Genomic DNA, 14,131 nt, shown 5'->3' with positions numbered 1-14,131 from the left:
GAGCTCAGCTTTGTGCAGGATCATCTGACCAGGACTTTTTGCAAGACCTGTACAGCCCTCACACATGCTCAGATGCTACAGGACTTTGCAGACCAGTCCAGGCAACAGTAGGCATCTATTCATTGGCAACAGTCTAAAGATTCCTAGTTGCATGGCATTCATTATCATCAAAGGCAGAATTTTGATCAAAAACCATATATATGTGTGTGTGTGTGTGTGTGTATATATATATATTTCTTTCCAACTGAATCAAGAAAATAGAAAAAATCCCCAAATCCAAAGAGTGGATCCCTATTGTGATGCTACCAGTGGAAAATTCCATAGCTGACCTCATGGGATGATTCACAGTCAAAATACAGCTGCATGAAAAAGATTACATGACATGACCTTGGGGTTATGTGGAAAGTGGCATGTGAAGTACACATTCATGTCTTCTTCAGACACGGGATTCATTTGCAGGACACCTTATGCAACTGAAAATACTCCAAAATGAGAGAAATCAGAACCATGTCTCCAAAGTATTTCAGCACAGACCAACTCCATCTATCTATCTCTCATTGAGTGTGTGTGCTCTAGTGTGTGTGTGTGTGTGTGTGTGTGTGTGTGTGTGTGTGTGTGGTGTGTGTGTCTTTGCTCTAGTGTGTGTTTGTACCATGATGACTAGTCAATACTTCATTGCCCCCATTGGAAAACTGACTCAGATAATGCCATCTGCAAAACTCCTAAAAACCAAAGTTCTTGCTGATAGAATGAAACATTCCTTCCTGTTGGTTTGGATGTGTCCTTCAGGAATCACTGCTACATTTAGTACACTCAAATCATCACAGTAGATCAGGTAACAAAAACATATACATTTTAAAATAATAATATATTAATGGAAACAACAAATACAGGATAGAGTAACAACTGTGTTACTTGACAAGGTCAAGGACAATGGCAAACTATAGGTTCAAACTTTCCAAGCAAATAGTAATCAATGTAAATATTCCTGGGCTGCCTCAGCCCCGCCCAGGCACACAGCAGCAGAATGGTTTTGCGAGCATCCTCAGGAGGGCTGGAGCCTTCTTTGCAGGACGAGAGGGAGGTTTAGGCTGGATCCACTCATCATTCTTTTGGGAGAGGCTCCTTTTCCTCAGCACGAAGTTGGATTTTGTGTGAGGGTTCTTTGCATAAAATACGTTGGCCTGCGCTGGAATCCTCAGCTCTGGGGAGAGAGGCAAGTACAAAAAGAAGGTGGCACTCAGGAGGTGCTCCCTAGGACACCCCAACATCTGAGAGCCTGTGCGTGCCAGGAAGGACCTGAGCCACACACCTGAGAGCTCTCCAACTCAGCACCAATACCAACAAAGACAGCCTCCACAGTCCTCCCTGAGCAAAAACTAGGCAGAGCACTTCAACAGACCTAATGTCTGTTCCTTCCAAAGGTTTTGGACTCCAGAACATCCCAGGTCCTCTTGCATCTGCGAAAGCACACCACTAGGGTTTGCATCTGAAATCTCCCACAAAGGCTCCTGTGCCGAAGATTCAGACCCCACATGGGCCGTCTTCATAGGTGGCTTTGGAGGGAAGCATTGGATGGTGAGTGCTCTGATGTCATCATGAAATTCTCATTCAAGATGAACATATTACTGGGAGGTGGGAGTGACTGGAAGAAAGGGTGGGTATGGTTGGAGGAAGACCTAAACAGAGTGCGCACTGGACAATAGTACCTTGGCCCTGTTGGCTCCACTGAATCCTCATCCTCCAAGTAGAGGTCCTCCTCTCCTCTCTGTCTTCTCTCTCTCCCTGTCTGCCAGCCTCATTCTCTCTCTCCCAGTCTATGCCTGTTTGGCAAGGGCTGAGGAACTCTCCACTGCCACACACTAGAGCTTTATGGACAGCCTCAGTGCACAACCAGAGAGAAAGCTAGGAAACCCGGAGAAAAGGCCTAGGATTCCTCTTCTGAGTTATTTTCCTCAAGTATGGCCACAGTGAGGACAGGCTGACCAGAACAGATACCACATTTGAGCCATGCTTCTGTCATTGTTGGTGCCCACCTCCATGTGGACCAGGCTTCCGAGAATGGAGGCCACACTCCAAATGCTGCCCTACTGAGAACAATGGTTCCAAAGACCAGCAAAGGGACTGCTTCCCTCCAACATGGTGTATGGTCCAGTGGTGCCACGACCCCGAGTGGGGGAATACAACAGCCCGCTTCTCCTTCCTCTGAACACCTGTTTCCTTTCAGCCTCGTCAAACCTAGAACCTGTTCTCCATCTTTTCTGGGTTGGATGTGTGGATCTCTGCTATGAATTTCTTAGGCTACCAAGGCCCCAGACAGACTTCCTCTTCCATAGATTCTACTAACCTAACAGTATGTTAAGATAGGAGAAAATTGATCCTAGAACTCATAGGGGTGGTGGTCTTCAGCATACATAGGCTGGGATCATGGCTGCTGTGGGTGTTGGGCTCACAAAAACAAACCAACCCACCAAAAAGCGCTGGCATTATTAACAGATGAGCTCTGTGGCCGACGTGCTCAGGAAGCCCTCATGTGACTTTAGTTAGGGGTCATAACCTGGCTATTGTGATCACTCCTTGGCAAGTGGACTCAGGGGCGGAAGACCATGGACTTCATCCAAACACAGATGATTCAGGCTGTCTCCCAGGCTGTGTATTCTTCCCAATTTCATCCTGTTACTGCTTGCTACAATCCTGGCCATGCTCTGCCCAGGCAGTGGTTTTCTGGTCACACAGCAGCTTTCAATATTGCTGATTCAGTCCACAAAAGTGCCAGTTCCATCTTTAGCCCATGCATTCCCATGTTCCTCTGAAACCACTCCTATCCCAGACCACAGCCTGTAAGCAGGCTTTCCTCCTCACTCCTCACTGATGTCAGCTTTAGATGCCTGTTCATGTCCAGGGGAGGGCACCTGGTGGGGAGCCGCAATAGCCACTGGGGTATACCTTAGAACCTCGAGAATTACACCAGCAGAAGTGCAATTGGCTTTGTGCAAGAGCCCCAACACACCCTGCTGGAGTGTTCTTGGGGGTCAGAGACTACTCTTTGGTGCTAAGAGTTGACCTGAGTCCACATCCTGAACCTTGCTCCCTGCCATCTGATTGTTCCACTTACTCTGACGGTGAGAGATGATTTGGCCCAGCTCATAATCCTCCGGCTTCTCCTGATCAAGCAAGTGTAGCTCGAGGGCCCTGCGGATGATGACAGGAGCCCTATCGTGGCAGGTCACCTGGAGCAGCATGGGAGACAGGCCTTCAGGAAATGGGCCTTGAAGTGACTACTCAAGGACAGTGGGCAGGGGCATTTTGGAGGCACCTCCACTCTAAATATAAGGGCAACATCCATGACCTTACTACCTGAGGCTGGCTTCCTGCTCATCCTGTGGGCTCTTCCCATAGGCTACTGGCCCAATCCTTGTACATAGGACTTCCTGGACCTGCCATTGCTCTTTGTGGAGCCCCACTCCACTCAAGGTGAAAGGACCCCACTCCCTGTATACAGATGCAATCTCACCTCACAAGTTGGGTGGAATGGGACAGTGGCCTCCAAGATCCCAGGTCTGCCTGAGGATGCAGGCGGCATTTGGGGTTGCCCAGACACAAAACCTAGAGGGCTTTGGTCTGGATTGCCAGTGCCCAAAACAGACCCAGGAACATGACCACACACAGGAGTGCTGAAAGACAGCCACGAGAGCTCCTGGCCTCCAGAGGCTCAGTGCTGGCTGGGGTGTGGGAGGGCACCTCATCCGGCAAGGGTGGTCATTGGAAAGGGCTCCTGTCCTGCAGATTACCTGGACATTTAGTGTGCTTGCTCTACACATCCATATCGACTCTGCAGAGGGACCCTCTCAGCTCCTTGTTCAAGGAACATGCAGAACCTCACACTGCTGTCCTCCTCCATGGATGACAGCATCCCATACAGGGGAACCTGCCACCTAGGTCCCGTCCTATTCTCATCTGTCACCCATACCTGTCTCTGCCCTTCTGGACTGCATGCTGCCACCTGACACACAGACTCCCTCAGACGTGGCGGTGGACAGCTGCTGCTCTCCCTCATCTCAGCTCCAGCCCTTCACACTGACCTCTCCCTTCTTGATTCCCATCTATCCTCCTGATCATCCAGAAACTCCAATGCAAGAGGGCATGAGTAGTCCATGGTATTGGACCAGTGTCTGCTCCCCACCCAGGTGTAAGCACCAGGGGACACCCCTGCTCCCAGGCTTACCAGGACAGTCTTGGCCAGCTTTGGACTTTGAGTTTCTAACTGGACACGAATTAAGCAGGTGTCTCCCACCTGCTTGTGGGAAAGTGGCCTGGAGGACTTGCAGGATGATTCTGAGAACTGTGGGGGATGGAACATCAGCAAACCCAGAAACAGAAAGCCACCCCAGCCTGTCAGTTAGCTCTATGGGCTTCTAGCACATATGTCCAGGTGATGAGGCTTCTTGTTACAAGAAGTGGAATGGCAGCACAAGTACAGCTTGAATAAGGTAGGTGTTTACCTCCTTTCCCTTGACCTGGGGGCGTTTCCTCACGATGAAATGGTATTTTATTCGCGGATTCATGGACAGATACATGAGTGAGTGGTCAGGGACCTTGATTTCTGCAGAGAGAAGTGGAGAGAATTGTTAGGGGGCACTCAAGGATTATACCACAAAACACCCCCAACCCCTGAGAGTCTCCGCCAGGGCAGGCCAGCACCAGACTTGAGAGCCCTCCAATCCAGCTACAGTGCCACCAAAGACTCCCTCAATGATTCTTCCCTGGAGAAGATGATGCACAGGATTTTAACCAAAAGAGCACCTGACAATGGAAATAGCACCTTTGAACTGGCACCCCCTTTCTCCACAGAAAAGCCTTCTACACACATGGCTGATTTGAAGACTGTCAGCAAGAGAGTCCATCGTAGATAAACTTCCTATATTCATGTCACCCTGTTTACTTGGCCACTGGCTAAGAAGATACCAACACTCCAGGTGTTGGACACCTTCTTACTAGTTTTTCACAAACGTATCCAGTATAGTACTTTGAAGAAATGTGCAAACAAGGCCTCTGGCTTTGAGCTGAGCTGCACAGAGATGTCTACATTTTTTTTAAGATAAGTTACAAATGGGCTCCATGGTAACAGCTGGCAGGGGGAGGAAAGAAAGGGGAGAAGAAGCTCTCCCCTTCTCAGGTGTTGTCCTTGAAGAGTTAACTTGCCCACAAAAGTGAAAGAAAAGCTGCTTTTATGTGAACTTCTGCAGACTGTGAACTTCTGAGCCCCTCCCCTTACATGCTGGGTATAAAACCCTGAAACTCCCTGAACTCGGGGTTCAGGGGATTGATTGATTACAGCGAAAGCTGTACCCTCTGAACCTGGCTGCAGCCAAATTAAACTGTTTCCTGCTATCTTCAGTGCCTTGCCTCTTTGGCCCTACAACACCTTGGGCCCCAGAACTTCTCAGTGCAGGTTGCACCTGCCAAAGAGACACTGCTAGACTTTGCATCAGGATTGGCACCCCAAAGGCTCCTGCATGCTTACACATGGGCATTCAGGGAAGCGTTGGATGGTGGGTCAATTCATCCTCTTGCCTGGATGAATTCACTCATGGATGAATACGCGGAGGGGAGGTGGTATCCATCAGAGGTGTGTTGGGCATGGACATGGGAGGACTTCAGCAGGGTGGTGCCCTGGAGAACTCTATTGTTTTCTAGGTTCGCTCTCCTTCCCCTTGTTTCTCATCATGACTGTCTGCTTGGTGCTTGTATTCTGGTTCTTGTTCTACTTGTGGCTCTTCTTTCTGTCCTGCATCTTCTTGTAGTTCTTTCTGGGTCTTTTTCTTGTTCTTACATGATTCCTTCTTGTTCTTCTTCTTGTGTATCTCCCTCCACACTTCCTTCCGTTTCACCTCCTTTTTTCCTTCTTCTCCTCCTGCTCTTCATCGTGTGATCCTCTCCCCACTCAGGAGTGTCCTCTTTCTCCTCCTCCTCCTTCTCCTTCTTTCTCTGGCAATGGCTGGGCATCCTGAGGAGTTCAAATCTATCACACTCTTCTGCCCAGATGCAGCCCCTCTTCAGAACCCCAAGATGAAATCAGTTCTCAATCAATGGCCGGGAGTGAAACCAAGACCAAACACAAGTGACTTCCTTTCTTTGTCATACTCATAGTCAGGAAAGATTGAATAACAGACACCGCATTCTGGATAGGCTTCTACCTGTGGTAGTCAGCACCTCATCTGGACCAGGATTGCTAAACTAGATTCCACCTCCAAAAAGCTTCCCCAATGAAAACAAGATTTTCAAAATCTAGGAAAGGGCCAGCATCACTGCCACCCTCCTGCCATAAGGCATAGATGCCATCACACCTAGTGGGTTCCAGGCCCCCTGCTAGTCCTCCCTTTTCACGTTTGTTACACACAAACTTCCCCTGGTCTGGAGCCTGCTCTCAACTGATGCTTGGGTTGAAAGTGTGTTTCTGAAATCACCTTCGTAGATTCTCAGTTTGGTAATTCCTTATTCACTGGCTTATTTTTGTACCAGGGATAAAACCAGAGGCACTTAAGCACTGAGACCATTCCCAGGCCTTTCGACTTGGGTACAGGGTCTCCCTAAGTTTCTGAGGCTGTTGGGAACTTCTGGTCCTCCTGTACAGCCTCCCAAGTCCCTGAGATTCGCAGACACGGCCCCCTTGCCCAGCTCCTTGCACCTCAGTCTTCCTCATGTGTAAGACAGAGCCAACCCAAATGAGGTGGTGTGTGAAAATGGGAAAACTCACTTACATGCCCGACAGATGGTGGATTCTATTGTGGACAGGCTGGGATGGTGGAGGCTAGGAGTGTCTGGCTCACAAGAAAGGAAAGAGCACTTTCATTGTGGACAGCTCAGCATTGTGGCCTATGTTCTTCAGATGCCCTTCTTTATTGCTGGAAGGAATCATAACCTGGCCATTCTGGGATCTTCAGGAGATGGGCACCCAGGCACAGAGGACTTGGAATTATTCCAAAAAGAACCCAAACAGGCTGTCCCCTGGCCTTGACTTCCTCTTCACTGAGTCCTGTTCCCAGCTGCTGCCATCCTGATATTCTTGTGAGTAGGCAGGACTTCTCATATCCTGGCCATGGATTGGGACCTGTGCTGCTTCCGTCCATAGCAATGCTGATCCAATCAGGACCCATGTTCTCCTCCTCTTCATCTGAAGTCATCCTTATCAGTGAGCCATAAACCAAACTGACGATTGATTAAGCCTCTCTCTTCCTTGCCCCTCATCCATATTAGCTTTGCATTGCCTGACCAGGTCCAGGGGAGAACACATTTAGGGAGGTCCAGCAGCCCCCTGGGGCCTCATTGAGCACCTCCACATTGGACACGCCCATCACTTTAGTTGGTTTCCTGCACCAGGCCCACCACACTCTGGTTTTTTTAGGGCCAAGGCCCACTTTCTCTAGTGAGTTATCCTGAGCCCACTGTGGATCATTTCTCCCCACTGTCTGATTGTCCTACTTACTCTCATTCTCAGACATCATTCGCAGCAGCTCATAGTTGTCCACATCCTCATGCTGCAACCTATTTTGGTCCAAGGCCCTGCGGATGAGGCTCCTCACCCTCTCCTGGCAGGTCACCTGGATCAGGGTGGGACAAATGTCATCAGAGAATGGCTTTTAGAGGAGCTACCCAGAAGACTGTGGTCAAACATTCAGGAGAAATCTCAGCTACATAGACAAGGGCACAATCTTGTTATCCTGCTGCCTGAGTGTGGCCTCCATATACCCCCTGGGTTCTTACAATGTGCTACTAGAACAATCCTGATACAAATATCTGCCTGTACCTGCCATCCACCCTCCCCCTGGGGAGCCACATTCCACTCAGGTCAAAGGACCAAACTGCCTATGCACAGACACACTCTCAACTCACTGAGATGAGAGCAATGGACCAGGGACCTGCGTGCCAAGTGTGCTCTGGGATGCAGGCTGCCTTTGTGGGTGGAAGAGGCAGATACACTAAAAATTTTGGTCCTGACTGCCACTACACAAAACAGACTCAGATACAAGAGTGTGCACTTGAGTGCTTCATGATAGCCTCGAGAGGCCCTGGCCTCTGGAAGCTCAGTGCGGGTCTGGTTGTAATGAGGTACTTGACTCAGCACTGGCAGGCACTGGACATGTCTCCTCTGCAGCTGGACACCTGCAGCATTAGCGTGTCTACTGCACATCCATAGAAATTCTGCCAAGAACCCCTTTAGCTCCCTATTCACATACATGCAAAGGCTGACATTCCGAAGCTTTGGCATGACCCCCCAGGTGATCCCGACCCCAAATTCCCACACCTAGTCATGCTTCGGAGGTTCTCTTCCCAGCCACCAGCAACACATCCCCTCCTACCCATGTGACAAGTCACTGTCACCTCCTCTGCTCCAACCTCACTCACTGAGAATACCAAGTTCTAGGCACTGCAGCCTGCACCCTGGACATTTCTCTGACCTCATCTGCCCACAGCACTTCCGTCTGCACTTCTGGCCTGCAAAACCCACAATACACAGGCCCACTCACCGCTGGAGCTGGGCATGCTGAGGCTCTCCCTCCTCAGGTCAAGCCCTTAAGATGGACCTCTCTCTTCTTTATTTCCCACCACAGCCCCGGGGTTGGCTGTGTCTCCTGCCTTCCACTGTGTGGACACCAGGAGGCAGCCCTGCTGTCAGGCTTACCAGGATGCGCTTTGTCTCCCTCCGGCTCTGTCCCTCTAGGAGGACGTGAACAAAGCGGCTGTCTTCCACCTGCTCGCTGGAGTGAAGCAGTGAGGAGCTGCTACTGGTGACTTTCCTCTTGCACCACTCATTGCTTTGGGTGGCCTGGGGCGATGGTCCTGCAGCCACTGCAGAGCTGCTGCTCCCAGCTGCTGGGATCCTGGATGCCACTGCCACGGAAGGCTCCGAGAACTGTGGGGGATGACAACATCAGCAAAGCCCAGCACCTGCACCCCACCCAGCCTGGCAGTTGGCTCCGTGGGCATTCTACAACATCCATTCAGAACCTGAGGTTCTTGTCCCCTTGGAGGATGTGGAGTGGCCCCAGGAGTAAAGACTGAAGAAGGTGGCTGATTACCTCCTTTGGCTTGACCTTGAACCACTTTCTGGCAGCTGTTTCCCGAAGAACGAAGTTATAATCCACTCTGCCATCCAGGGCGTAATATACGTTCCCATCAGCAGGGAACCTCAGCTCTGGAGAGGAAGGGGCAGAGGCGTGGTAGGTGACACTCAAGGAATACACTACCCAACATCCCCCACAACTGACAGCCTCTGCCAGCGCAGGTCTCACACACAGACCTGAGAGCCCGCAAATCCACCTACTGTTCCACCAAAGACTCCCCACTGATTCCTCCCTGAGGACCCTCTATGCACAGGAGGTCCACTACAGGATCACTTTCAAGGAAATAGCCCCTTGCACCCCAGAACCTCTCAGTTCATGTTGAACCCGCCAAAGAGAAACAGCTAGACTTTGCATCTGGATTGTCCCCCAAAGACTCATGTGTTGAAGGTTTTCTCCCCACTGCAGCAATGATCACAGGTGGGTTTGGGGGAAAACACTTGATGGTGGGTGCCTCCACCTTGCCAGTGCATTCATCCACTCAGACGGGGCTACGCTAACTTGAGGGGTATGGTTTGGAGGTGTGTTGAGCGTGGGTGGAGGATGTCCACAGCAGGGCTGTGCCATTCAGAGCAATATATTTCTCTTGAGTTCCCCACTTCTGCATTTCCTCCTCATGAGTATAATTCTCATTCACATTTTTAATCAATTTATTGTTATACTTCTTGTTCTGCTTGTGTTTCTCCTTCTTGTTCTTGTCCTTCTTTATCTTCTCCTCATGCTTCTTCTTATAGTCATCTTGACCTTCTAATTCATTGTCCTCTCCTTCAACTCATTTTCACTTTTCTCCTCCTCCTCCTCCTCCTCCTCCTCCTCCTCCTCCTCCTCCTCCTTCTTTCTCCTCTCTCTCTCTCTCTTTCTCTCTCTCTCTCTCGCTCCAACAAGAGTTTACAAGCTGTGAAGGGTTCTATTCTACCACACACTTCTCTCTAGAAATGGCCTCTGGTCCTAAGTGAACTCAGTTTGCAATGAATAGAAAGATTGGAAGCCAGAAATGATTCTTCATTGAACTGCTTTTCTCATGTACTTGTCTCAGTCAGGAAAGGCTGCCAAAGTAGGCACCCTGTGGTTGTCTGTCTTCTTTGACACAAGACAAAGAAGCCTCTCTTCTTGGTCCCTCATGGATAATAGCTTTGCAATGCCTCCTCAGGCCAAGGAAAGAATACATGGTAGGCAGGTCCACAGTCCCTGGGGAATATGAAGAACCTACAGATTTATGCCCCATCACTACACTTTGTCTTGTGCACAAGTGCCACCATACTCTTCCTGGGCATTTGGTGGACGCACACTGTGTTTTGGCTCCCAGTTTTCTTGAGCCCACTGTGACTCACTGCTCCCTACCCTCTGATGGTTTCACTTACTCTGATGGTTTGAGACAATTTGCAGAAGCTCAAAGTTTTCTGGATCCTCCTGCTGGAGCAAGTGTGCATCTAAGGCCCTGCGGATGATGACTGGAGCCCTGTCCTGGCAGGTCACCTGAGCAGGGTTGGAGAAAGCTCATCAGAGAGGGAATTTGGGAGTAGCTACCCAGAGGACAGTGCTCAAGGACAATCAGAGACAACTGAGCTCTCAACACAAGGGCACCATCTTGTTACCCTGCTACCTGAGGCCTTCATGTGATCATGTGGGGTCTTCCTATGTGCTTCTAGCCCAATCCCAATCTTGGTACAAGAGTTTGCTTCAACCTGCTATGCCCTGCAGGGGGAAGGGAATAAGGACCAAAAGGCTTTGCACAGACACACTCTAGTCCCATTCAAGATGGGAGGTATGGTCCAGTGGACTTCCATATCCCTGCTCTGGTCTGGGATGCAGCTGCATTTTTGTGTGGACCAGGCACAAACCCTAGGTGCTTTGGTCCTGACAGCCAGGCCACAACACACACTTAGGACTCTTTAATGATAGGCATGGAAGCTGCTGGGCTCGAGAGTGTCAGTGCTTGCTGGGGTGTCAGGAGGTACAGACCCAGCAGGTGTGGTGGTTCAACATGGCTCCCCTGCAGCTGGACACCAGAGTGTCATGATGGATACTCCACACCCAGGAAAATTCTGCAGAGAGAGCCGCTCACTCTCTATTCACATACATGCAAACTAGGACACTAATGGGCTCCTCCAAGGCCCCCAGTTGTCTGTGACCCACACCTACCCACCCTAATCATCCCACAATGGCTCCCTTCCCTTCAACCAGCAACATGTCCCCTCCCACACATAAGAAAATGACTGCCAACTCCTCTGCTTCAACCTCCATGGTTCAATATACTCCTCCTCAATACCAAGGTCAGTAGAGGATGGCCTGTACCCTCGATATTTCTCTGACTTCCTCTGTACCCAGCCCTCAGTCCTGCACTTCTGACCTGCACACCCCAAAACACACAGGCCCACTCCCACCCAGACCTGGCATGCTGCTGCTCCCCGCCTCTCAGGTCAAGCTCTTAACACCAAACTCTCTCTTCCTCATTTTCTGCTCTCCTTCCTGACCTTCCAGAAGCTCCAATTCAAGAAGACAGGCCTAGTCCAAGGTGTTTGCTGTGGACTCGGTCTTCCCCAGTGTGGGCTCCCAGGAGACTCCCCCGCTCAAAGACTCACCAGGATGCTCTTATACTTTGTCCTTTCATTTTCCATGTACACGTGAATGAGGCATCTGCCTCCCACCCGCTTGTTGAATTGGGGCCGTGAAGAGTTCCTAGTGGAGACCCCTGATGTCCTGGACTCCGGCTCTGCCCCTTCCCAGGGAGAAGGCTCTGGATCTGGGGTTGGCTTAGGAGTCGTGACAGGAACTGAGCTGGTAGCTAGAGGAGAAAAGATGCCAACATGGCTGCCTTGCCCTGACTTTGGAGCAGACAGACAATGCCCCTGCTGCCAAGAAGACCTCAGGCCCTTAGCCCACACAGGACCTCTTTGCACACTGGGGTCACTTCCTGAGTGGACAAAGGCTTATCCTAATTTCCAGCCGAACACCCGACATACAGACAACACTCGGACCTTTCCTCATGTACCCTTAGGTACTCACCCCAGTCCGCCTGGCTCTCAGGCTCTGCCTGGCTTGATTTGCCATCTTCAATTGCGGCCAGGAGGTGGTGTGCCTGGTGCTCCAGGTTCAAGCCACCCAGCAGGAGCCACATGGATCTCAGCAGCAGCTGCAGACTCAGAGAGCCTGGAGGCTGATGGGAAGCCTCACTGTGGAAGTTCACCCAGGTCCCCGGGAAGGAAGGTGAGGCACTGTGGGGAGGCAGGTATGGAGTCAGCAAAATCCTGGCCTCGCCTTCGCCACGGCCTCCAGAGCAAAACTCGGACCGTATACTCCTGAACCTTCCCTGGCTCTGCACACACCAGTCCACCCCAGACAAGACACAGTGGCTGTACAGGCAGGGACAGGACAGGTCGCTAGGCAAAGAACCTTCAACAAAGGAGCATTAGATCCATGGTATGACCAGCTCCCCCTCCTCTGGGCAGGCCTGACACTCTTCTTCCTCTTGGCTACGTGCTCTCCAACCTGGAATGCACCTTCCAGGAGTGTCTGTCCTCCTGCCCACTCTTCTCAGGGCTCAAGAGACACCTCCTCCCCTGACGTGGGCTGCAATGCTACCTCATTCTCTGTGAGCTCTCACTGAGTCCCCCTGAGTAGCAATGGACCTCTCTTTTCACATGAGTGCAGGCCACATCTCTGTGGCCCTGGGGGAGGATAGGGAGGTGTAGTGTGGGGGGATCCATTGTCCCCGGGGCTTCCCCAGTGGACCATGACTCCACCTACAACTCCCTGCCTTACCCCTCCTACTGTTGAAGCCCCACACCTTACACTGCAGGCAGAAAACAGAATTGGGGAGAGCAGTCTTTTCTCAGCCTTCCCAAGTCAAATCACCTTGCAGGTCCCTATTCTGGAAACAGGAGCCCACCCTCTTGACCCCAAGCCCATTCCATGTTGAAGTTGGTCCAGGGGTCTACCATGTTCACTGAAGAGGACAACGTGCAGTTATGCCTCATGGAGTCAGGGATGCTGTCACATGTAGGATATGTACTCATGGCACCTGTGGTTTCGGGCTGATTCCCATGAAAAGGGACACAGTGGCAGTCATTTGTACCCCATTTTTCACTGAATTATGAAACGTGACTGGAAACGTGTCTTCACACAGTGGGTGCTTTCTCCATGTTCATCAGTGAATGAGCCCAAACTGCTGATTCCCACATATCTCTCTGGGTGTGGGAGCTGCCATCTCCAAAGCCCCTGTCCTGCTATATCCCAGCTAGGAAGCTCTGTCCCACTATGTAAACTAACATGTCTTTTATTAACCCAAAAGTGCTTTGCCCAAGGCCTGAGTTATGAGACGCCTCTGGCACAGAACTATTTCTTCACGAAGCCAACATCACACCAGAAAGGCCACCTAGCCTCACTGAGTCCACCTGGGAATGAGCTCAGCGAACACCATTGAGCTGTGGTGCCCAGTGTGTGGGGGCTGCTCCATGGACCTCTGTGGACCACCTGGAGTCAGGATGGTTTCTCTGCCTGAGAGGGGGAGTTCATTCCCCTTGCAAGGCTGTGGCAGGCTCCTCCAGGATTCATCCCACTCGGGGCTGACATTCCACTATGAGCATGGTCCTCTATCTCACTAGGTATCACAAAACTTTGGGTCCCTGAGAGGTACATGGCAGCCCCAAGACCCAGGCATGAGGGGGCTATACACTTGGGCTTGGTGGTCTGGTGCTTACCTTGGGAACAGCAGGTCCAGCACCTGCTGGGTGGGGATGAAATCCCAGTAGATGAACCCCATGTTGCTGCTGAAATCTAGGTTCCTCCCACAAATGACAGGCAGGAGCCAATTCCTAAGCTGGTCCTGCCTGTAAGGTACAAGGCTCTGTACCCTGCAGGGCTCATCCGTGTTCTGATCATTTTCACCCTGGGTTGGGACCAAGAATGGTGGGTTCAAAATGGAAAAGGTGACAAACAGAAAAATGACTTGAGTCAAAGCACAATGGGACAGTTCCCATCAGTACAAACACACACACACACACACACAC

The 14,131-nt window shown here is 50.9% G+C and overlaps 1 protein-coding gene across 1 annotated transcript in view; it reads right to left on the bottom strand.

The window, feature by feature from the left end:
- The window catches only part of LOC143637869 (dynein axonemal heavy chain 9-like), a 187,811-nt gene extending 173,927 nt beyond the window's left edge, over window positions 1-13,884 (bottom strand). Inside the window, exons 1-8 of the mRNA XM_077105175.1 lie at window positions 13,823-13,884; window positions 12,129-12,337; window positions 9,081-9,196; window positions 8,684-8,914; window positions 7,487-7,601; window positions 4,503-4,603; window positions 4,226-4,342; window positions 3,116-3,230 (exon numbers count right to left, since the gene is read on the bottom strand). Of these exons, the coding sequence (XP_076961290.1) occupies window positions 3,116-3,230; window positions 4,226-4,342; window positions 4,503-4,603; window positions 7,487-7,601; window positions 8,684-8,914; window positions 9,081-9,196; window positions 12,129-12,337; window positions 13,823-13,884 (1,066 nt within the window). The remainder of the gene's footprint in view (window positions 1-3,115; window positions 3,231-4,225; window positions 4,343-4,502; window positions 4,604-7,486; window positions 7,602-8,683; window positions 8,915-9,080; window positions 9,197-12,128; window positions 12,338-13,822) is intronic.
- Between the last annotated feature and the right edge of the window lie 247 nt (window positions 13,885-14,131).

This window comes from Callospermophilus lateralis, chromosome 14, assembly GCF_048772815.1.
Source record: "Callospermophilus lateralis isolate mCalLat2 chromosome 14, mCalLat2.hap1, whole genome shotgun sequence".
Lineage (NCBI taxonomy): Eukaryota > Metazoa > Chordata > Mammalia > Rodentia > Sciuridae > Callospermophilus > Callospermophilus lateralis.
Note: the sequence above shows the minus strand (reverse complement) of the source record. Positions and strands in the feature narration are given on the sequence as shown.